At 45.6% G+C, this 25,318-nt stretch overlaps 1 protein-coding gene across 1 annotated transcript in view; it reads left to right on the top strand.

Annotated features, from left to right (window-relative positions):
- The window catches only part of LOC309637014 (alpha-tectorin), a 74,485-nt gene that overhangs the window by 38,796 nt on the left and 10,371 nt on the right, over positions 1-25,318 (top strand). Inside the window, exons 11-17 of the mRNA XM_082410944.1 lie at positions 4,313-4,874; positions 11,761-11,960; positions 15,618-16,001; positions 18,072-18,358; positions 19,934-20,214; positions 23,295-23,405; positions 24,758-24,960. Coding sequence (XP_082267070.1) covers positions 4,313-4,874; positions 11,761-11,960; positions 15,618-16,001; positions 18,072-18,358; positions 19,934-20,214; positions 23,295-23,405; positions 24,758-24,960 — 2,028 coding nt within the window. The remainder of the gene's footprint in view (positions 1-4,312; positions 4,875-11,760; positions 11,961-15,617; positions 16,002-18,071; positions 18,359-19,933; positions 20,215-23,294; positions 23,406-24,757; positions 24,961-25,318) is intronic.

The raw sequence follows: 25,318 nt of genomic DNA, 5'->3' as shown, positions 1-25,318 counted from the left end.
TGTGCCAAGCCCTGTGGGTAGAAACGTGAGTCAGACACGGCTTCTGTCCTAAGGGAACTCAGGGTCTAGTGGGAGAGACAGACGTGTTCGCAGGGAACGTCAGCGTGATGTGAAGTCCCAGAAAAATGTGACGTGCAGTGGGGAAGGGGGGTGTGTCGTGAGAGAACAGGTTGCCTGAGCCGCCTGGGGGGATGGGGGGAAGGCTTTCTGCAAGAGACGATCCAGAGCTGAGCCCTGAAGGCATCCGTTGGCCAGGCCGAGAAAGAGGCAAGCGCGTCCTAGGACAAGGAAACGTCAGTGGAGACCCAGGGCGGGGGTGTGAAGGGGACCTCAGAACAGCTGAAGAACAGCTGTAGCAGCAATCAAGGCCAGTTGTTTAAAGGAAAGCTCGCTACTGAAAAGCGAATATGTGGCCTTATTTCCAATACTTCAGTATTAGAAACACATTTCCCCCACACATCCCCATGCCCTGCTCTCTTCCTCCTCTGCACCGGCCTCTTCCATCCATCCTTACCCACCCCTCCCTTCCTCTGCCTCCCTCTTTCCCTCCGTTTCACAGGGACAGACAGGGCAGTGATGTAGGGGTGGAGGTCGCATTCCTGGGGCCTGAGAGACAGGGAGAAGCCGGGCAGGCCTGTCTGCGTCGAGGCCTTCCGTTCCCAGGTGCTCCTGGGCCGTGACAGGACTCGAAGGCCTTGAGCTGTAATCCAGGCACATGGCCTCTGCAAGGTATCGCCCCCTCCTTGACACCCAGTAGCCAGGAATAGAGAATGCAGAGAAACTCGGGAGGAAAAGCCAGCCAGCACACACGGGCCCCTGGGTGCTCAGCCTTTAGTTTATCCGTGTGAGTCGTCAAGGCTCGTGGGAGTCCCCACGGCCTCTGCTGCCCTCGGTGACTTTGCGCACCTGTGTTCTCTGTCTCTGGGCCTCCCGGTTGAGAAAGTCATGCTCACCAGGCATGATCTCTCTCCTCCTCCTCCCCGCTCCATGCTGTCTCTGAAATGACCCATCACCACGTCCTCTTCACCTCCTCTCCTCGTTCCAGAGAACGAATTATCTCTTCCCCTCTCCATGGCCACTCTCCACCTGCACCATCTCTTTTTTGCCCTCTCAGGCTCTTGCCTTTCTGTCATCTCCTCCCCCTCCCGTGTCTTGGGCCTTTCTCTTCAACCCATAAACATATTCATTCTAAGATAAACCTTGACCCCGATTCAATCCAATCCCTCTTCTAACCAATCCCTCTCCTCCCCTTTCTTACCAAACTCCCGGAGACAGACATCTCTGCTTCCATATCCCCTGTTTGCTGTTTAACCTCTGCAACCTAGCCTCTGGTCTCATCACGCTACTGAAGTTCTCTTACTAAGATCACCGGTGACTTCTTCTTTGCAAAATGAATGAGTCTTTTCCAGGCTTAATTTCATGGGACGTTACAGACGAGGCCCTCCGTGGTCCAGGCCCTCTCCGCCTCTCCATCTTCATCTCCCATCATCCCCGAGGTCACATTTTATGCTCCAGCATCATTCAATTGCTGTAATTCCTCATATTTATGAGGCATTTCCCCTCCTCTTGGCCTCGGCTCAGGCTACACCCTTTTCTTGGGATTCCCTTTTCTTCACTCTCATTCCTTCTTTTTTTGTTGTTGTTTTGTTTTGTTTTTAATTTTTATTGAAATATAGTTGATTTACAATGTTGTGTTAGTTTCAGGTGTACAGTAAAGTGATTCAGTTATACATACATATATGTGCGTGTGTGTGTGTATATATGTATATATACATACACATATATATAGTCTTTTTTTACATTCCCTTCCATTATAGGTTATTACAAGATATTGAGTAGAGTTCCCTGTGCTATACAGTAGGTTCTTGTTGGTTATCTATTTTATATATAGTAGTGTGTATACTTTTTAAAATTTTTATCGGGGTATAGTTGATTTACAATGTTGTGTTAGTTTCTGCTGTACAGCAAAGTGGATCAGTTATACATATACATATATCCATTCTTTTTTAGATTCTTTTGCCATATAGGCCATTACAGAATATTGAGTAGAGTTCCCTGTGCTATACAGTAGGTCCTTATTAGTTATCTAGTAGTGTGTATATTTTATTCCCAAACCCCAAATTTATCTTGACTGGCCAACATCACTCAGCCTCCAGGACCGGGCGTGGGCACCATCCTCTGCGGGCATCCCTGATTCTGTCCCCAGGCTGAGTCTGGTGCCTGTGCATCTATTTATCTCTATCGTTGCTTTTATCAGACGATGTTGTTATTACCTGTTTATGTACTTGTCTCTGCCACATGCCTGTGAGCTCCTAGGGAAAGAGTCCTATGCTTTATTCCAGTGTTTAGCACGGTGCTTGGTGCACAGTAGTGCCAAACTGATGGCTCCTGGATGAATGAGTGAATTCTGCCTGGACCAATAGTCATAGACAAGGAGATCGCTGAGTTGAAATGTGAAGGGTGAAAATTGCCCCAGAGAAAGAGAGGATGGGGGAAGGGCACCATTGCTGTCTTAGGTTGGTTCCCTAGAGGCAGAGTCTGAGGTGGGGATTCCTGAAAGTGAGGGAAGAACCAGGGGCAGAGAGCTCAGCGAGGATGTGGTCTAAGTTGGACATCAGTCTGGGCCACTGGGAGCTCTGGTGCATGACCTGCGCACAGAGTTGGTCCCCCGTGTTGGTCAGTCATTGGCCGAGGGCTGCCCTTAGGGTGGGGGTAGGGCTGGATGGGGGGGTCATAACCTCCTGGGCCAAGGGGCCCCCGTTTGGCCAAGGCCAGCTGCGGGTTACCGTTAACTCACAATCACAACTGCTAAGGATGGACACAGAAAGCACCACCACACTCGCAGCAAAGGAAACGGCACGTGGAATGGGGCAGCTCGGTCCATCTGGGGAGCAGCAAAGCGCTGGGTATGGCTGGGGTGGAGGAAGTGAGTGGGTTGGGTCTGAGAGGCAGGGGCCAGCTCCTGGAGAGCCCTGTACCATGTGCTAAGCGTACCCCACATTTTATTCAAGCTGTGGAGGGGGTTTTAAGTATTAATTAATTGCTCTCAATTGCATTAAAAAATATTGGAGAGGCAGTGGTGAGTGGCTGGAGGAGAGGGGCAGTACCGGGGTAGGGAGACCAGTTGGGGGCATATTCAAGAGTCAAGGTGGAGGGTGATGAGGGTCTGAACTGAGGTGGTAGCAGTGGGGCTGGGGGCGGGGGTGTCAGATGGGAGAGAGATTAAGGCGGTCAGGAGGGGAGTTATTTGCGGGCAGGGAGCAATCTACGACCACCCTGTGGGCGGCCACCTTCTTCTTTCGGGAGGAAGACCAGCTCTCCTCTTAGCCCTCACAACAGTCTGTTTCCCATCAAGCGCTCACCCAGCCAGGGGCTGCAGGATTTGGCTCATCTGCATCAAAATGGTGCAAGGGCCAGTGCAGTTCTGGAGTTTGACGTTAAGGGATTTTCTTGTTTTCTGAATTTAAAATCGATGGGAGGAAACATGCATCAAGTGCCCTCTCCATTGTGCTGGGTGCCCAGCAGGGAGTGAGGGGAAGGTGGATGTATAGATCAATAACGTGTGGTCCCTCCCCTCAGGTTACTCCTAACCTTGTAGTTGAGACAGAGGTGTAGACAACCAGCTATAATATAAGGCAGATGTGATGTGTGCTTCAATAGCAGGGTATACGTGCTTGATCTTGGCCAGAGGTGCAGGAGAACATGAGAGAAGTATAAGTAACATGTTCTGGTTGCCCAGACGAGGGAGTGATTCATCCTGACCACCAGCTCCAAAAATCTTGCCTTATAGAAGAGCCGACATTTGAGCAGGGTCTGGGGGATGAGAAGGATGTTGGCAGGTAAAGAATGGCATCCTAGGCAGAGGGACCAGCAAAATCAAGTCATTCTTCAGGAAAAAGAAGATCCTAGAGGAATTAATAAATTGGGGCTTGTCTAAGATAAATCCACAGTAAAGGTGGAAATAGAAACACAAGAGTTTCAGGTTTGGGTATTTTAGTCTAAACTTTAATTGAATTCTTATTACCCTCTCATTACCTTGGAGAAAACAATTTGAACTCCTGGAGGGAATAATGCTATAAAGAGAAGGCACTGAAATAAATAGGTGTATTAGTGTACAAAGGATAGTCATTTAAGTCTGTCCAAATCCTAATAATAATAGTTGAGGGACAGAAACAACACTAAATGTGAAGATTACATTCAACCTGCTCCAACCCCCCGTGGGGCTGCCTCTCAGAGGCTAATCATTAGAAAAGCAGGGCGGGGCTGTCTGGGTCACCTGTATTTGTCTGTGCCGACCCTCTTGCTCTTGCAGGTCAACAATGAACGGCTCTATCTGCCCCTGAAGTTGGGACAAGGGAAGATAAACATCTTTTCCTTTGGCTTCCATGTGGTGGTGGAAACTGACTTTGGCCTGAAGGTTGTGTATGACTGGAAGACCTTCCTGTCCGTCACGGTCCCTCGGGGCATGCAGAACAGCACCTATGGCCTGTGTGGCCGCTATAACGGCAACCCCGAAGACGACCTGGAGATGCCCATGGGTCTGCTGGCCTCCAGCGTCAATGAGTTTGGACAGAGCTGGGTGAAGAGGGACACCTTCTGCCAGGTTGGCTGTGGCGACCGCTGCCCTTCCTGTGCCAAAGTGGAAGGTTTCTCCAAAGTGCAGCAGCTCTGCAGTCTGATCCCCAACCAGAACGCGGGCTTCACCAAGTGTCACAGCAAGGTCAACCCCGCTTTCTTCTACAAGAACTGCCTGTTTGACTCTTGCATCGATGGCGGCGCCGTGCAGACCGCCTGCAGCTGGCTACAGAACTACGCCAGCACCTGCCAGACCCAGGGGATCGCACTGACCGGCTGGAGGAACTACACGTCCTGCTGTGAGTCCTTCCCGTTGTCTCTGCTTCCATCTTGATTGGTGTGGGCAGGCCGGTCATCCAGTACAAAGTCAGAGCAAACTGAGTGGGGCAATTTCAGGAAATGCACTTTGGAATTGAGTTTGTTACCTGAAACAAGAGATCGAACCGCCCGGAGGCTCCGTTTTCTTATCTATAAAGTGGGGTTAATACCGCTTATTTCCTGTATTCCTCTGAGGATGAAATAAGATCACGTACATAAAGCACAGAGCAGCACACATGGCATTTGGGCTCAGCAAGGGCACAATGAGATTCTAACAAAGGACGAATCGAGGGAAGAGTGAGCTAGTAGATCGCTTAGTTTGTTCTAGAATCTCATGGACCCGTCATGAAGTGTACTGATAATTTATACACTTTCTCTTAGTGTGTTTTTCTATTTGATTCATATATGTCATGTATCCGTCTCTGCGTTGATGAAATATAGCAGAATGTTAAAAGCATTGGAAAAAGAATTAGATACACCTGAAATTAACATTAATAGTGCACATCAACTATATCTCAATGAAAAAAAAGAAAAAAGAAAAAGAACTAGAGCTCCTGGATTCTAGCCTTGCTCTGTCCTTAAGGATCGGTGTGACTTTGAAGCATTTCACTTTTCCTCCCTGGTCCTTAGTTTCCCCCTGATAATGCTCTGCCTACAGTCTATGCTACAGAAACGTCAGGAGGATCAAATTAGGTAACTGAAAGCCTAGCACACGCCATGCATGTTAAGTGGTATTGTTAACATTCGTGGCTCGCTTTGAGCCAAGCCCAGTGCTAAACACTTTATCAACATTTGTTCCTCCATAACCCAATTAGTCAGGGAGAAGCTGAGACTCAGAGGAGTTAAGTAATTTGCCTAAGGTCCTACTATCTCAGTGGCAAAGTCAGGGTTTGACCTTCCAGCCCCAAAGCTCCTGCCCTCAACTCATACACGTCATAGTGGAATAATTTGTCTGCATTTAGCACATCACAATAGGAAAAGACGGGGAAGAGAAACCAGTATTGGTCTTAGGCCGATCTGCCTTGGTCTATTTTCCCATCTCAATCTCATTAGCTACAGAAAATTTCTTTTAGGCCTAACTGTATGAAAAAGGCTACAAATGGATGCTGAATGCAAAGAGCTCTAAATAAGTGACCCAGCAGGGGTCCCGGAGAGTAAACTCCCTTTTCATCCTGGGAAAGGGAGATTTGGATAAAAAACCAGAAACAGTGTTGTCGTTTAATGCTCACACAGTTCATTTACATCCCACATAATTGGATTAGATTGGGAGGCCAGGGTGGGAGGAAGTGGGGAGGGGGAGGGAAAAGATGCCATTTCAGCCATGCTCAGTCCCTGAGTGAGGGGCTGGGGGGAGCGACGCCAGTAGGGGTGACTGTCCAGGCTAATTGGCCTCTGGTGACTTTAGTAAAGTAAATATACCTATAAAAAAGTCAGGGTCTGGATAAATCTCTAGAGCTACTCTGGATTCACTGGGGTGAGCTCAGTGGGGTGAGAGAGCTTGCCTTCCTCTAAATCAGCAGACCAGGCTGTAGACACAGGGGCCTAAAGATGGTGCAGGATGGGGAGACAGTTTTAGGAAGGAGATCCTGCCTGCTGCCTCTTGAGACCTGCTACAGGGCGTTCCCTCTTTTCCTGTAGCCATGCCATGGCGACTGCACTGCTGTCTGGCCTGGCTGGGATGGGGAGCAAGGGATAGTGTATGCCCACATCCATTGCCTCTAGCTGCAATGGGCAGGGAGATCATAGGGAAGAATTGTTTTTAGAGGAGGCTAATTCCAGGAAGTCTCACCTTAATTTATGGATATCAATTTTTGTCACTCACAGGAAAGAAAAGGAATCAAGTTAGTAAGCCCTCATGACCTTACCTTTGAGGAGGAAGGTCCCCTACTTCTATGCAGCTTGGGCCCATGGGGCTGAAACTGGTGCAGGATGCGGAAACAGTTTGGGAAAGGGATACCCTTCATAATGCATATGAAAACGATTTTTCTTGTCCGTCTGTCCCCTCCACCAGCAACTTTTCCTCTCCCCTGCTCAAAGTTCTGTCCAGACATCGGTTGCCTACTCTATACACAGTCACAGGGAGTTCCATCCAAGGCACTCAGAGCAGAGTCTATCCTGCCTCACCCTTGGCCACGGGCCCCATCCGGGCCTAGATAGCTGCCTGCCAGCAGGGCCCAGGCCAAGCGTCCTTACCACAAGAGGGACAGACCTTCCCCCACTTTGGCATTTCAGGACAGGGGCCAAGATCCAAAAGAGAGCTCCTGAAGAGGTGGTGGTGGTGACTGGCAAAAAGAAAAGCTAAAATAAGAGAAAAAAATTATACTTTAAAGATGGCGTGTGGGTGGAGATTGGGGGGGCGGACACAGTTGGAGACAGCTTAGTTTTCCATTTTGAATTTCAGAACAGAGAAAAGCCGTGGGAGATGGAGTCCTAACTCAGCCAATTCAATCTGAGAGATCCGTGAACAGAGGCTGCCTTGAATACAGTTGTTTGTAACCGTATCTGACATGACGTTAATCTCTGAGAAGCAAGGGCAGAAGCGCATCCCTCTGCCCACCCCCCGCTCTACTAAGAATTAATCCATTTCAGCACTCACATGTTGAGATATGAGAACGGTGTTTTCAGGAGAAAAAGGATTAAACCAGAATTGCCCGTTAAATGTACGCTTGATTGGTAACAAGGTAGAATGCTGTTGGTTTTCAATGACATTGGCTGTTCCTATCAATGGGATAATTTATTACTCAATTACCTTCTTTGCAAATGCATTGGAAAACTCCTTCACCCAAGTTGAACAAACAGACTTGGGGCTGGGGGGAAAAGGGAGGCCGATTGTCTTAATTACTAACCCATCCTTAAAATTCTTTCAGCTGAATTTGTCACTCTTTCAATCCCTTAATGGAGGACTTAAAGTAGAGCACTGGATGGTGAGGGTACGGTAAGAGAAGCAAATAACAAATGCATAGCAGGTATTTAGCTCTGCCCACGTGCCAGGCACTATTCTAAGTGCCATAGCAGTCCTCACTCATTGACTCCTGTAACTTTACAGCAACCCTGTAAAGTAGGCACCATTAGTAGTCCCATTTTCTAGAGGAAGAAACTGAAGCTCAGAGTAATTCAGTGAGCTCGGCAAGGCAAGTGGCTCGGGTAAGTTGGAAAGTGCCTCCAGAGACAGTGCTCTCCCTCTGTGCAGTGCTGCTTCTTTTACCCTGGTCAGGCCAGGAGGCCCTGAGGAGATGGGGAGCCCCCAGGTACTGCAGACGGTGTACAGCTCTGTAGGATCAGGTCTGTGAAGGCATCTTCCAACCTCAGTGGGCCATCATGAGAATTAACTGTGATGATGTCTCATAAACCAGGCCACCTGGTGCCTGACATCTGGTACGTGGTGAGCCAAGTTTGAGTATCATTATCATTTTCTCTTTTATCAGAGGCAGCTTTTGCTACTTCAGAGTCCTTGGTCCAAAGTCTGGTAATTAGGGGGTTTCTTATATATTTCTCTGCAAACTCAATAAATTCTAGTGGAACAACTTTAAAAAATTCCTATTACTATTACTACAACTGCTCCTACTATTAATAACAGAAGCTTTCATTGAAGTACCAGGCACTGTACCAGAAGCTTTGCAAAATCACACTTCATTTTATCTTTACTACTTATTATCCCCATTTTACAGATGAGGAAGCAGAGGTTTAGTGAGAGTAAGTAACCTGCCCAAGGTGACACTGCTAGTTAGTTGCAAAGCCAAGGCTCAAACAAGGTCAGTTCTATTGCATTGCTGCATTGCTCCTCAGCGGGACCCACACATCCTACCCACCTGGGGCACAAAGGCTACATCAGTCCACTCGCCACAGCAAGAGACACATTCGTGACCGTGATAGAAATCCAGGTGTAGAGGAATCATCACTCTCAGCTCTTAGTACTTCATTTGGGTGGAGAAAATCAGAATTAGGAATTTGGAAGTTTGTTTTCAAGAGTCAAATATTTATTAACCACCTGTCATGTTCTCAGCACTGTTTTGGGGGCCATGGAAGAATCAGAAGTATAAAATAATGAGTTTATTGTCTAGTTGGGGAAATAGGACCAGCATACTTGAAACAACAGTGAACATCTCTAAATCGGTAGTATATCTTCCCAGATATTAAAATGCATTGTAGCGTTTCAGTAATTAAAACAAGTCAATACCGGCACATTCCCAGAAAGACCAACCAGTGGACTGATGAGAAAGTCCAGAAACAGGCTCAAACACTAAAGAGAAATTAGTATATAGTAAAGCTGGCATTTCAGATCCCTGGGAGGAAATGTACTATTCAATAAGGGACAAACTAGCAGGCGGAAAAATATTTAAACCCTTCCTTCATTTCCTCAATCAAAAATAAAATCCGGGGGGTGGTGGTGGGATGAATTGGGAGATTGGGATTGACATATATACACTAATATGTATAAAATAGGTAACTGATAAGAACCTGCTGTATAAAAAATAAATTAATTAAATTAAATTAAAAAGAAAAGGGAATAAAAAAAAAATAAAGTCCAGACAGAACCGAGATTAAACATAAAAATTTAAGTTATAAAACTACTAGAAGAAAAACAAAGGAGTATTTTTGGTAATCTTGCAGTAGAGAGGGCCTTTCTAAGCAAAATGACCAAAACCACACACATACCAAAAAAAAAAAAAAGAAGAAGCAAAGTCAAAAGACAAATGATAAATATTTTTAACACATGACAGACAAAAGTCTACTTTTAATTTATAAAGAGCTTTTACAATTCAATAAGAAAAACATTCAACCAACACAAAATGTGCAAAGGAGGTGAAAAGGCAGTTCACAGAAAAAGACATACAAATGGATTACAAACAAATGAAAAGACAATCAACCTCACAAAGAATGCATATGAAATAAGGACATAGCGGATATGGCATTAAAATTGTTTTATTGTGGTAAAATACACATAACATAAAATTTACTATCTTAACCATTTTTAAGTGTACACTTCAGTGGCATTAAATACATTCATATTGCTGTGCAACCATCACCACCATCCATCTTCAGAACTCTTTTCATCTCGCAAAACTGAAACTGTACCCACTAAATAATAACTCTCCATTCCATAATATTCCAATAATTCTCCACGCCACCCCACCCCACCCCACCCCACCCCACCCCACCCCACCCCAGCCCCTGGCAACCAATGTTCTACTTTCTGTCTTTGTGAACTTAACTACTTTAGATACCTTGGAGAAGTGGAATTATACAGTATTTGTCTTTTTTTTTTTTTAATTTATTTTTGGCTACATTGGGTCTTCATTGCTGCGTGCAGGCTTCCTCTAGTTGCGGCGAGCAGGGGCTATTCTTTGCTGCCGTGTGTGGGCTTCTCATTACAGTGGCTTCTCTTTGTTGCAGAGCACAGGCTCTAGGCATGCGGGCTCAGTAGTTGTGGCACATGGGCTTAGTTGCCCTGCGGCATGTGGGATCTTCCTGGACCAGGGCTTGAACCCATGTCCCCTGCATTGGCAGATGGATTCTCAACCACTGAGCCACCAGGGAAGTCCCCCAGTATTTGTCTTTTTGTGGGTGGTTTAATACACGTAGCGTAATGTCCTCAAGGTTCATCCTTGTAGTATACTGCAGAATTTCCTTCCTTTTTAAGGCTGAATAATTCCATTGTATATAGACATTTTGCTCATCCATTCATCCATTGATGGACACTTGGATTGCTTCCATGGTTGAGCTATTGTGAATAATGCTGCTATGACAACGTGTATAAATATCTCTTTGAGATACTTCTCTCAAATCTTTTGAGTATACACCCAGGAGTGGAATTGACAATAAGTTCATTTGTACCATTTTTTTAGATTCCACATATAAGCGATACCATATGATATTTGTCTTTCTCTGTCTGACTTACTTCGCTCAGTATGACAATCTCTAGGTCCATCCATGTCACTGCAAATGGCATTATTAGTTTCTGTAAAACTTTTAAGCAAACCTATCTTTAATGATTGGCTAACACTTACTGAACACTTAGGTGCTTGGCACTGTTGTAAGTACACAGACTCACTCATTCCCTCCCAACGAGCCATGAAGTGGTGCCGTGGGTATCTGTGTTGTACAGATAAGGAGCCGAGGCCCAGAGAGATTAGGTAATGGCTCCACTCTCTTACAGCTTGGCTCCAGAGCCCACACTCTTCACCAGGACCCCAACTGCCTTCCAGAAAAGCATCTACATGCATTTGAAAACCACAGAACATAGCTGACATGGGTCAGTCTGTATACACAGGCAAACACACAGTGCACGTTTGCCTTCTCAGAAATCAAGGGGCTCAGAGGCCTACCATTTATAAACTACTGTCTTAGAAAAAGGTCCTTGAAGTTCTGAGTTGGTATTGGTATAAGAGTAGGGAGTTTTGCAGATAAGTTGGGACTCCACCTGGGGCTTGAAGAATGCAGGATTTGGATAGGCTGGGAGGATGAAGGAGGGGATGGGGAAGGGAAATCAACACACCTGGGGACCTAAAGGCAGGAGTGAATATAGGGCGCCCCCGGGGGGCCATCCAGTGACCCACTGGAGTCAAGATGCCTGTTGGGAGATGGGTTTAAGGCGACAGGTTCTAGAGGACCTCAGGAAACAAGGCTGAGGACAGGACAAAGATGGTGTGAGGAGCCTCGTAACCTCCATCTGCTCTTTGGTCCGTTACTTCCGCAGGGATAAGTCAGATAGAGGCTTTCCATAAGCAGAGAGAGTAGGAAAGAGGGAAGGTGGCAAAGCTTCCTCCCCGCCGGGCCTCAGTCTCCGTAAGTGGGTGAGCGACGGGCCAGAGGAAAGCGTTGACCGTCCTGGTGACCCTTGATCTTGACTCTCGTCTCCCGTTCCAGCCGTCACCTGCCCTCCCAACAGCCACTACGAGAGCTGCGTGAGCGTGTGCCAGCCCCGCTGCGCCGCGATCCGCCTGAAGAGCGACTGCAGCCACTACTGCGTGGAGGGCTGCCAGTGCGACGCCGGCTACGTCCTCAACGGCAAGAGCTGCATCCTGCCCCACAACTGCGGCTGCTACTCTGACGGCAAGTACTACGAGGTAGGGGCGCCCCGCCCGCCGGGTCCTCCTTGCCGGGCAGCAGATTTCTCTCCCGCTCCAAGAGGAGGGCCACGGTGGACCCATCTTCCCACTTGATTACGAAGATTGTGGTGTGGATTCGCAGGAAGGCAGAGCGGGGGGCCGAGAGGTCAAGGACAGGTCTCGTGAGGCACTTGCGCACGGAGTACCGGATTGGGAAACTTGTTTGGGTCTCACTCTCCCACCCCTCCTCGCTAGCATTTGTGTTTCTCTCTCCTCCACGCCTTTCTCTAGGCCCTTCTGATTCCTTCTCCTGTAAATCTTAGTTAGAAAGCTTCTGATGTGGCCGCTGTTTGGAAATAGGACGGCGGTGAATCTGACATTTGTAGCTGTCTCAGCTAAGGACACCTTTAACTGGAAAAGATGGAGCTCGAGGCTGGCAGACGTGGCTTTCCCTCTTCTGCTTATTGCAGCTCCATTAGAGGGAGTGAGGGCTGCCATCTCTGCGTGTGTCATTTGTCAATCTAGTACCATCCCCCGAGAGTTGTGTCCTACCCTCTGCTTCTCTGTCTTTGGGGGCTTCACATAAAGCTGATGAAGATGCCCTTCTTCGACGTCATTGAGTAAAACATATTAGCTAACAAATACTTTTCTACCCTGTAATCTTTCTTTATGTGCTGTAATGCTAAGCTAGAAGAGATCTTTCCTGGAGAGGGTATTTAGCCCTTGGTTCTGCCTCCAGGCCATTCTCTGTTTAAAGGATATCAACACCGTACACTGGCGAGTAGACAGTTAACAATAGCATCGATGCAATAGCTGCTATTTGCAGATCGCTGTGCTAGTGGTATCATTGGGGATGATAAAACATGTTCCCTGCCTTAAGGAACTTAAAAATCTATTCAGGGGAGGGGAAAAAAATGCACTTTAAAGAACAAGAGGACAATTACAAAATAACATATCAACAAGTGAAATATAGTACCCTAGAGAACTAATCAATTTTAAGATGAAAAAGAGCCGCAGCATTAAAAAAATCTAATTGAAATGTCTGAACTGGAAATAAACTAGGCAGAAAATAAATAATGCCTCCTTTCTGTAAAGATGCATTGTTCTTGTTCAAGAACAACTAAGTTGGCTTTACTTTGAGAGGAAATAAAAGAAAATCAATATGGACGTTACCTTCGGTCTCATTTTCGGTGGGAAATTTGTTTAAATGTTGTATTAGAAAGACGGGGAAAAGTAGAACAAAATAGTAAAATTGATCACAGAAGGCTTCTTGGTAGAGGTGAGTTTTGAAGTTAAGCTCTTAGAAATATTGATTATTTGAAAGGAAGAGGCAGAACATGTGGGAGAAAATAATAATAGGTTCCGTTTTCCCACAACCTGGGAGAAGAGATAACCAGGCTCAAAACTGAAAAACACTATTATAATCTATGCTCCCCTGTCCGGAGATTTACTGAAATGTATCCATCTAGCAAGAGTGTCCTGCACCCCTCCACGGAGACCCTGAGTGTCTGTGACATAATGGAATGAGATTTGGGTTTGATCCTAGCTGAACCAGTGCTGGTGATGTGACATTGAGCAAACTGTGTCATTTCTCTGAGCTTCTGTTGCCTTGTCTACAAAACATTACTAATAATACCAACTCAGTATGGTCATTGTATAAATAATCTATGCAAGGTGCCTTAGTACCTGGCACCTAGTAGTTCAACAATTGGTAACTGCTATTGTTTTTGTTAATTCTCTTAAGAAGCATTTTATAAATGAAAAAACTAGGTGTGTTAATGAAATGATGCGTGTAAAAGCCCTTGGAGCTCTCAGGAAGGCACACTACAGCTCTCTGCAGCTATTAGCACTATAAACATTATTATCCGCTTTTCATCAGAAAGTCAGTGGGTTTTGACAACATATATCTGGGAAGTAGCAAACTCACATAACAGATAATCCACATCTACTTGCCACAATTCAAACAAGCTTGGAGGCTTGTTTATTCAACAAATTTCTTTGGAAATAAAGAGAGAACACATCTAGCCATTAGCATGTAGGGTAATCACCCAGCTGTCATTGTCAGGTCTAATTAAGGTGGAGAAAGCAGCACTGGGCCCGTCTCTTTACTGTGATGCTAGTTTCATGATCAAGTTCTCCTGTGGGATGAGTTATTTACCCTTGATCATATCCACATACGTCAGGTTATTTTTCTCTTTCCACCCATGTAATGTCTGACTTCTTATCAGAGAGAGGCCAGCCCATCCGCTCAATTATTCTGCAAATCTGATAAGAGAAAGAAAGTCAATATTTTACAGGTCTGGAAGGAGGGAAGACTTGGTTCCAGGAACTACTTCATTTTGAGGATGAAAGAATCAGCAGTGCCCTGGAATCTTGAAGTGCACCAGCCTGAGAAAACTTTTCCTGGGAGATCTCCCCCTCTATCTACTTACCCTTGGGTCTGAGTCAGATCTGTATTTGATATCCAGGGTTTTGATAAGTCTATAGTTAAAACGGAAAACGGTGACCAAACAGTAGCATAGGCCCATCTTGTGCCATTAAAACACCTCTGGATAGCACTGCTTTAGAAAATTGAATTAATGCCCCGAGTGGCCGCATCTCTATGAACTAGTCCACTCGTCGGGACCACACTCCACTTGGACAATCACGACCAATTTCCAACAGTTCCCTGGCATTCCTGGTCTAGAATAAGTACAAGATCAAGAGCACGAAGTCCCCAAGGAGAGTCATGTCTACAGATTGCAGAAAGAGTGAAAAATAATAGCTGCCACCAACTGATGATACACTTGGTTGTAGTATTAAATATAACTTTATATAATTCCTCACTATCTGAAAGAGGATGAGTGGTTCTTCTCCGGTAATAACAGCAGCTATTATTTATTGAGTACCTTCTCTCAGCTGGAAAATGTGCTTCACACGTCTTATTTAATCTTCACAACTGCCTTGCAAGACATTATTATTATCTCCAGTTTAGAGAGAGGAAACTGACACTCTGGGAGCTTGGTAGTGCCCCTCAGGGTGGCACATGTAGGGTGGCAGGGCTGGGATCAAACCCCAGGTGGCCTGCTCTCAAAGCTCTCCTTTCATGGAACCTCACTGTTATCTAGGTCTCTCACTTCAGGACATAGAAATGGAGTATTTGCAACAGAAGTAAATTGGAAGTAGATTAGATACAAGGAAAACCTTTGGAACAGTGAGTATTGTGGAATGTTGAAATGGTTCATCATAAGAGTTGGTTATCGCTTTCTTTTAACCTATTTAAGATTGAAGGGTGGGGTTTATCATTACTGAGTGAATTTAAATTTCTTCCTTCAAGTGGAGCTGGTACTTGTTAGATTAATTTCCTACCAAATTTTTTTCCTCTTCACTTAGTTCCTCTGGCAGCTGCCCATTCCAGTTGGTTGGCTGTGATTAGTTCTACAATCCAGCCGTAAAGATTCCCAAATTCTTGACTGAAACCAATAAAGACTAAATTGCATATTGTTTGGCATCTGAGTTACATGCAAGGGATGCAACGTTTGAATTGAACCAGCTTCCCTACTGGTCCTTGTTGCAAATTCCAGCCCCATTTCTGATAGGCCAGCCCCGCCTGGAAAGGGTCCAGGTGGACTGGGGTTTGGGGTCCCCAACTCTGACCACAGCCTGAGTTGCATGCAAACGGCGCCTCTCTTCCAGCCCAAGCAGCTGTTCTGGAACAGCGACTGCACGCGGCGCTGCCGCTGTTTCCGGCGCAACCTGATCCAGTGCGACCCGCGCCAGTGCAAGTCAGACGAGGAGTGCGCGCTGCGCAACGGGGTGCGCGGCTGCTTCAGCACCAAGACCTCCTACTGCCTGGCGGCCGGCGGCGGCGTCTTCCGCACCTTCGACGGCGCCTTCCTCCGCTTCCCGGCCAACTGCGCCTTCGTGCTCTCCACCATCTGCCAGAAGCTCCCCGACATCTCCTTCCAGCTCATCATCAACTTCGACAAGTGGTCGTCCCCCAATCTCACCATCATTTCGCCCGTCTATTTCTACATCAACGAAGAGCAGATTCTCATCAATGACCGGCACACTGTCAAGGTGACGAGCCTGTCCTTGATTCTTAAGAAACGTACTCTGGAACGAGGGCGTGTCTAGGGGGCTGTTTGCTGTGGTTTTCCGTGAGGTTTGAGGATAGTAGGCTGTTGCTTCATACGTACCATACACCGATGACCAGATTTTAAAGAATGAAAATATAAAGATTCTATAAGCGTAAGCGTGGGCCCCATTTAGTCCTTGACTAACGATTTCCAAAGGAAATGTACAGTGTCTCAGGGCTATAAGGTCGGTGTGGGTGCTGATAGAGCCTCAGGTGATAAAATGGTAGCTAAGTCAACTTTTACTCTGAATTAATTTCCAAAAAGCATCTCATTTGTTTTTAAGAGCCTTTAAAATTATTCTTGGCTCTGCCTACCTGTACCAAGACCCACTCTTTCGTCTCTGCCATCCTTTCTAGAAACTGAGAGAAGGCAAGCGTTTGCCTATAAACACAGCTACCTAAATAAAAACGGGAGGGAGATGCAAGAGGGAGGAGATATGGGGATATATGTATACGTATAGCTGATTCACTTTGTTATACAGCAGAAACTAATACACCATTGTAAAGCAATTATACTCCAATAAAGATGTTAAACAAACAAACAAAAACGGCAGGGAGGGATCATCCCTCGTTATGAGAGCGCCCCCTGATGACACACCAAGGGAAGGAAAACAGAGGAGGGATATGGTGGATTTCTCTTAGGTTGGCCCTTCCCTAGGCCTGCTGCCTGGCTTCTTGTGAATTTTAGACCCGTATATAAACAAATGTGAATCTCCAACCCACCCCCGGAACTAATACACCTCTCCAACTTGCATTCCTCCCATCCCTCCATTTAAGAAGATAATCTGCTCGGAACTAGTGCTGGTGACCCCCAGCCTCTCAGCTAAACCAGGCTGTTCACAGCAGACAGACCAGAGCCGTGGAGTCAGCACTCCCTACCCCGGGTTGCGGTTCCAGCTAGGGGGGGCCAGGGAGAGAGCCAGCACACGCATAGGAGCATTTTTGGAATTGAGTGTTACCGTACCTGCTTTCTACCACCGGCCCAGATAATTGTGCACAGGGAGTATCTTTATTTGAAGAGTCATCAAATAGCTTAGTATCCAGCATTAGGGAAAAGACTGGCAGTATTTTGCAGGCTTAAAAGGAAAAGTCTGGATTTTAATACTGGTTTTTAACGTCAATGAAAGCTGCTACTGTTTCTGACACTCCAATTCCTTTTGCAAATTGGCCCACATAGACACAACTGCATTGGTCCAGAATACAGCAGCAAGAAAGTGAAAAAGGACCACGTGAGAGCAAAACTGACATTGTGCTGAATAAAATACCCCCAGCCACCAAAATAGTAAAGAATCATATTTTTTAAAGGCTTCTGCTTTTTTTAAGAAATGAAAGTTACTAATAACCTGGGGTGGGGGGAAGAAGAATTTATTTTGTAAGTACAGGAAAGGCATGTTATGTTCTGTCCTAAGGGCTAAGAAAAAAAGAAACTGTTATAAAGCAAGAAAATGACAAATGGAGAAAATACTGTGTCTCTAGGACCTCTGGGAGGGTACCTCCTGTTTCAACATTATAAACAAGAAAACAATTAACATAGCAATGATCCCCAGGTTCATTTTAACCGTGTTAGACCCTCCTTAGCACAGGATTGGGATTTCATTTTCAGTAATTGGTTTATGCTAGAGAAAGTTTTATACAAAAATCCAGCCATTTGTTGTGAGTTATACTTTTCCATCATTTTTTTTTTTTTGTATCTCTCTGCCTCCATATTTTGCTTCTTTGGGGGGAACTGTGGACAGTTAGATGAGTGAGGGCTCAAATTCTAGGGCGGGGGTCAGCAAAATAGGAAATTCAGCCAAATCTCCTCGCTGCCTGTTTTTGTAAATAAAGCTTTAGTGGAACACAGCCTCACTCATTTAGTTACTATTGTCTCTGGCAGCTTTCCTGCCACGAGGACAGAGTTGACAGAGATCATATGGGCCGCAAAGCCTAAAATATTTACTCTGGCCCTTTACAGTAAATGTTTACCAGCCCCTGCTTTGAGGGTCATATACTTTTTCTTTCTCCTTTGACAGGTGAATGGCACACAAGTGAATGTTCCGTTTATAACCGGGTTGGCAACCAAAATCTACAGCAGCGAGGGGTTCCTGGTGATCGACACCAGCCCTGACATCCAGATACACTACAACGGTTTCAACGTCATAAAAATCAGCATCAGTGAGAGGCTGCAGAACAAAGTGTGTGGCCTTTGTGGCAACTTCAATGGGGACTTGACCGATGATTACGTGACCCTGCGGGGGAGGCCTGTGGTGAGCAGCGTGGTGCTGGCCCAGAGCTGGAAAACCAATGGCATGCAGAAGAGGTGAGAACTTGCAGCCGCTAGACTCAGGGGCCCCCGTCCTCCCACGTCCATGACAGGCGTTGCTGAGGAAGGGACTTTGTACAACGTCACCCTTCCGGACTCCTACAAAGAGCTAAGCTGAAGGTCTTTGGAGTTTTCATCATACAAATAGGCACAGCAGTTTCTTGAGCAGCAGAGGGAGGAACTAGGCTTAGATGATAAAGGTCTAAAATTTTTGTGTCATCCAGCCCTCGGCTAAACAGAAGAGTGTGCCCAGGATTAGAATTCTGAAACCGTGGCCAGCTGCCCGACTGCAACCGGGCACCCCTGCTGGGGGGTGGGATTAAGATTTAACCCAGGAGATGAGGGCTATCCCTTGCTCCCCAGTGCTGAGACTGTGTGTCTGTGACTCTTACCAGAGGCTTGGTTTTGTGCAGGTAGAAGTTGGTGGGAATCAAGAAAGCCTTTTAAAAAGCAGAAGTCTGCGAGGTTATTCTCAGGCCCCTCTCTGGCCGGCTGAAATAGAATGAGTTAGACAAGTTACTCCAAAGGTGTTTAATTTAGGGCCCTTCTGGGCTGCTGAATCATGTTAATTCCTCTCAGGAGCTATAGATATGCTTCTCTTTCCTGGCATTTCTTTGCTTGTATAATGGTTCTGTCCCCTTGTGCTTTAATACGCCAAACATCAGCTGAATACCCAGATGTGAAAATGAAGCTCCAAACCCTCTTTGACCCTTCTGCAGGTGTAAACTGAAAAATGTGCTGTAAGTTAGACTATCCTGTGAATTATGGGACCCAGAGCTGGAAAGAATCTTGGGCACCATCTGGTCCAGTCTCTTTTCTAGGTGAAACAGAGGCTAGAGTGGAATGATTTACTTGAGGGGGTCCTATAAGTGGCAAAGCCAGGATTAGATTCCAGAATTCCTAACGTGATACTTTCTCTAAAATGTCACTTCTAGGACTCACAGTTAGAAAAATGACTACTTTGCACATTTAAGCTATTCTGGGGTTTCCAAAGGTGAGCAAGATTCAGTTCCTCCTAAGGAATTATGAGTCTGTTTAAGCTTCCTATCCCTTCATTTCTTCCTTTATTTCTTCCTTTATAAACGATTTCGGCCTGACACCAATTTTCTTGTGATGATTTTACTTTTGGTCTCTGATAGCTAAACTGGAACTGGTTGAGAAGTTTCTGGACTTCCTTTCAAATCTTTAATTCTACCAACTGTCATTGCTATTATTATTAATAGTGATAGTAACTATCATTATTATTGGTGGTGGTTGTTATTATATGAACACCCGTTAATAGTTATTGTATCAGTTATATCAAAGGTTAATGGTGATTATATCAATATCTACCTTTTGTCTGACACTCTGGCAACCAGTCCATCATTTTATTTTACCCTCATTTACCCCAGTGGTGTAACAATAGAAATTACCTTGACTTTCCTAAGGTCACATAGTCTGTTAGTGTTGGGATCAGCATTCCACACTAACTTCTGGGTTAGCTAAGAAGGGCACTGCCATGGTCTGCCCTTTCATTGGCCATCTTGGATGCCTGGTTTTGCTTCCCACCCTGACCAGACCTCTCGCCCCCAGCTGCAACGAGCTGCAGTTCTCCCAGTACGCGGCCATGTGTGACAACGTGCACATCCAGAAGATGCAGGGCGACGGCTACTGCCTGAAGCTCACGGACATGAAGGGCTTCTTCCAGCCCTGCTATGGGCTGCTCGACCCCCTTCCCTTCTACGAGTCCTGCTACCTGGACGGCTGCTACAACCACAAGAAGTACCAGCTGTGCGGCTCCCTGGCCGCCTATGGGGAGTCCTGCCGCTCCTTTGGGATCCTCAGCACCGAGTGGATTGAGAAAGAGAATTGCTGTAAGAGAATTATTTTATTTCTGCAGACTCTTTTCTAAGTTGAAAGCACAGCTTTGCCAGTGGCATCACTGTGTCCAGGGCTGGCTGGCTGGTCTGCATCTCGACCCATAGATCTGCTTCCAGGGTTGGAGGGTGGAGAGCTGTGAGCTGTAGCAGATTCCATGGGGCGCATTTTCAGTGGAGCCTGACTCCCCTCTAAGTGCCTGACCAGTTACGGAATTTGGAACACCAGCTGGGGAAGGTGAGGTTCTCTGGGTTGGAGGAGCACCAGTGTAGTTAGTGACTTTAAGATAGCCGGACAGAGTATAGGATTCCTGATTGATTTCAGTGCCCCGAACTCAGCTCTACACAGGCTCCCTTAACATGGGTCAGAGCCCAGATCCGAAAGAGAAGGCACATGGCAAGTGGCAAGTTGAGTTGGAATTGAGCTGGCTGTATCTGCCTGGTTGCAAGGAAGCCATGGTTGGATTCATAAAGGGATTACACATATATTATTGATAAAATAAAGATCTGTAGATTCTTGCATTTTTTTTCTGTAGTAAGAAAACTATTTTGATCTCAATTATCCATTATTCTCTTTGTTCATCTTCTTGCCATGTTAATCAAATACATGGAGCAAATAAATATGTACATAATCACACATAAATTTGTCATATCCGTTATGTGTGTGCATATACATAACGATCAATCTGTCCCATGAATGCAGCATGACATTGCGGCCGACAGGATGTGTGCCTGTCCCTCGACACGCGCCACCAACCCGATGTGCATACAGGTACCGCCATGAAAACTGGCCCTGTTCATTCCAAGGCTGAGCGTGCACATCAGTACATTTGCAGACCAAACCTGAGCAAGAGTAGGGATGCACTTACTTCAGAACCTGAAAGCGATGTGGTTCATTAAAATATGCATTCAGTGATTTCAGAAACTCTTAACAAGCAAATGATAGGACTCTTAGCAAGCAACAGAAATAGTTTGTTTGATAACTTTAATATTTTACCCTGTTCTGTTAATAAACAATACTTTAAAAAACCTTAACTGTTTTGAACTTTAAAAATTGTCTGGATTTTTTTTTTTTTAAGTATGAATTTTTGCTTTTAACCTTAAAACTTCCCTCTGAATTGGGCGTGTTGTATTTGCCAAGTGGTAGGTGGACCACCATGTTTGTAAGTGAGGTTCTTTCCTTCCTGGAAACTGTAACCTCCACGCTTTCTTTCCCTTATTCTCTTGGGTGGTTTTCATATTGTGTTAATCAGCCAGCACATTCATGGAGTGGCTGTTGTGTGCTTAGCACTGTGTTAGGTGCTGAACCCACTGGGCAAGTAAAAGGGTCTTTACAAAAGGAAGCCTTTAAAGAGTAAGTGTATTTAACTGATGCTGATGGTTTTCCTTCAGTCTTCTTTCTAGGAATTAAGACAGCCTAATGCTACGCCATACCTGTCCTCCCACCTATTACAATAGTTACTTAGCAGAGGGTCGGGAGAAGCACCTGCGGCTATGGGATAGCTCAGGGGTTTTGTTTTGTTTTTGAACTCTTGAAGAGAACTTGGCTCATGCTGGGATTGAATCATTGCTGTTTCTTCAACACTCACCATCCTATGCCATGACGACGAGGAGGATTATTACACCTGGATAGGGAGACAGTCTTTAAATAAAGAAGTGAGTGTCTACTAAATCCTAATCTTCTCTAAAAGGAAGTCGATAGAGATCTAATACTGAAAAATCAAGAAAAATAGTACACTGTGATATTTCGAAATATGGACGTAAAAACTAGAAGAATTAAAAGATTTAAAATAGTTGTCTCAGAAGCATTAGAACTGGAAGATAAGAAGATTGGGACATGGGGTTGCCATTCTTCAATACAGCATTATTTGACTTTTTACCAGTATTATTTTGATAAAAGTAAAAATTAAATGAAAACAGTTTTCTCTTACCATTTACAAACATAGAGTTAAATATCCAAAGAAACCACCAAAAGACTTTTAAAATGACTAAGAAAAATAATTGGGAAGTGGAGAGGGGCTAGGCAAGGGACTGCTATTTTTCACTTTAAGCTTCTCAGTACTACTTGATTTTTTTTTTTTTTTTGGCATGGCAATTTGACAAAACTTTAAAAATTAAAATTTTCCAAGGGAAAACAATTAGAAATAACAACTGAAATATGTAAGTGAAATTTGCTTTTGTTATATTGAGTCAAATCATCAGAAAACAAACTCATATCAAGAATAAAATAAAGAACTCAAAAAAAAAAAAAGTGAGTGTCTAAAAGAAATGCTCTCAATTAGTAGTTCTCAAACTGAGATGTTGACGAGCTCACAGGTGGCCTATGGGCTCATCTGCTACAGAAATATTTATAATCTGTTGGTGATGACACTTCACATACATTTGTATTTTACTTAGAGTTTTCCCCTTTTTGGTAAAACAGTACCATTAATCTAAGTCAATGCTGGTGAGTTGTGTGTAGATAGTTTGTCTATTTTCATAAAATTAAGTAGAAGTTTGTGGGGTAGCTGGACCATGAATCAAAAAAAGACTAAGAAGTCCTGGTTTGAGGGACCTCTCTGGGACCTTACTGGCCATAAAATCTTCATTGTTGACAAGTATTTTTTGAGCATCTACTATGAGGTGGCTGGGTGCTTGGAATCTAGAGGTAAATGGCTTGGACCCTACTCTTTATATAAATATAACGATACCAATGCGTATGATTGTGGTACAGAGCAGGAAGTGCAGTAATCTCGGGATGTCCTGGCAGTTAAGCTGTCTGTGTATTCCATCTTCCCCACTTACCTTCACCTGTGTGTGACCTTGGGTGCACTTCAGCTGTGATGCCAAGTTACGACACTTAGCTGGCAGAGTTTGTAAGCGTTGGAAGAGGTAATGCCGCCAAAGCATGAAGCACATAGCAAGAACCTAATTACTAGCTATCGTCATTATTTCCCAGAAGGCTGCCCTGTCTGTTAATTTGCGTCTGCCATCTGACCACACCAGGTCCACTGAAGTGGCGAGTCCAGAGTGTGACCACATGCTGCCGTGCACTGGTGTGAAAATCAAGTTGTGTTTCTGTTTGTTTTCCTTTTTAGCAGGAGTGGTTGAAGATCCCTGTCTGGGGGCGGACTGTCCCAATCGAACCTGTGAGCTGGAAAACGGAGGGGAGCTGTGTGGCTGCATGGAGCCCCCTCCCTACGGAAACAGTGAGTGACACCTGCCGCCCCCCCACCCCCAGCCAGACAGGCCCCGCGGGAGACGCCCGGCAGCCATGTAGGAAGGCTTTCGGGTGGGAGCCCGCACGTCCCACACTGTGGGTTAGAAACCCAAGTAACGAAGCTTTCCTGAGCATTTAAGCAGAACAAGGAAGGAACCCGACCTCTTCAAAGCAGGCTAATGTTCGTTTCCTTGTAGCTACATCCTTTTCTTCAATAAATGATAACACGCAAATTTGGACATGCATAGAATCAGCCAGCTCCATCTGAGGCCATGTTCAACATCAGAGAGATCCAAATTGATCTTTTAGACTCACAGGGAGATAAGGTGGTTTGACGAAAACATGAAAGAATCAGGACGAGAGTGCCAGGTGCTGTAAGACATGTTTAAAGCCAGCTTTATCTGGCCCGAAGCTTTTCGGTGGGTCCTGAAGAAAACAGAAATGTTGAAGCAAACGGCAAACAACTAGGACTCCAGGTAGGAGTCCCCTTAAGGTAGGAATGGCCTTGTCCCCTGGCCAAGAGCGCACTCGTTTTGTCGGCTTGTGGGGGACCTGCTTTGCTTCCCAGCTCCGTGTCCTTGGCTGAACCGAGGAACTCAGAAGGCACATGCCACGTTTAGCATCATCAGAGAATGAAAGCCTGGTTGACCAGAAGGCTCCACAGAAGGGGACCACATGTGTTGTTCAAAGGCTTCACCTAAGCAGATAAAAACGTTTCTCTCTGTTTCTTTAGAGCTTATTAGCCTGTGTTTGTGTACTCACAGAAAATGTCCATTGGTGCATTCCATTTCAAAAAACAAGAGCTCCTAGTGCTGGCCTGGGTACCAGCTGGGCTGTGGAGTGGCCTGACCAGGGCTGCCCTCACTTGGGGCATGTTCTTTAGCCAGGCCACAGTGAGCCAGATGCGGTATGGAGCTTACAGACAGTAGCTACCACCAAAGTGGGGTGGAAATACTGGGTTTAGGAAGAAAAGATCAAAGACACTTTGTATAGCATTTTCATCTTTAAAAAAAGGCTCTCTGGGGACTTCCCTGGTGGTCCAGTGGTTAAGACTCCTCGCTTCCAGTGCAGGGGGTGTGGGTTCGATCCCTGGTCGGGGAACTAAGATCCCACATGCCGCACGGCATGGCCAAAAAAAAAAAAAAGGCCCTAGCATTGCCCAAGTTATTGCTTTGAATGAGTTCATATACTCATTTAGTTCGATCAGAGCTTCATTAGAAATGCTGCAGCCTCTGTGTGAAGACCATCAGCCTCTTCTAAAGAGAATGGGGCGCCTCGCCCACCCACACAGCAAGACCAACTCCCACTGACGTGCCTTTCATAATGACTGTTTTCCCACAGACTCCCACGACATCATTGACGCAGAGGTGACCTGCAAGGCTGCCCAGATGGAAGTGTCCATATCTAAGTGCAAACTCTTCCAGCTCGGCTTCGAGAGGGAGGGTGTGCGGATCAATGACAGGCAGTGCACCGGCATCGAGGGAGAGGACTTTATCTCCTTTCAGATCAACAACACCAAAGGGAACTGTGGAAACATTGTGCAGGTGAGGAACGAGGGCAGGGAAGAGCACCTGGCTGAGGTGGTGGCAGCTCCAGGTGTTGGCACATTGATTGTCCTTAAGCCAACTTCAGCGGTTCGACTTAGAAACATGCTCCTTGGAAAACAGCAAAAGGCATGCGCGAAATGAAGGACAGTGGGAAAATCATCATTGGGTGCTAAGTGGTTGAACTGAAAGCAAGATGAGTGACATGCTTCCTTCCCTGGTTTGCGCTGTCTGCTGTCATCCTTTGCCCTGCATGCTGACACACGTTTTTACCTCTCTCATGCTTCTGTTGTTCTTCCAGGTAAAGACAGCTGGGTTCAGCTATTGCAGGGTGTAAGGGTGTCCCAGACATCACTTA

Source organism: Balaenoptera physalus (genome assembly GCF_965194825.1).
Source record: "Balaenoptera physalus genome assembly, chromosome: 10".
Taxonomy (NCBI): domain Eukaryota; kingdom Metazoa; phylum Chordata; class Mammalia; order Artiodactyla; family Balaenopteridae; genus Balaenoptera; species Balaenoptera physalus.
The sequence above is the reverse complement of the archived record's forward strand: the minus strand, read 5'-3'. Positions and strand labels throughout refer to the sequence as shown.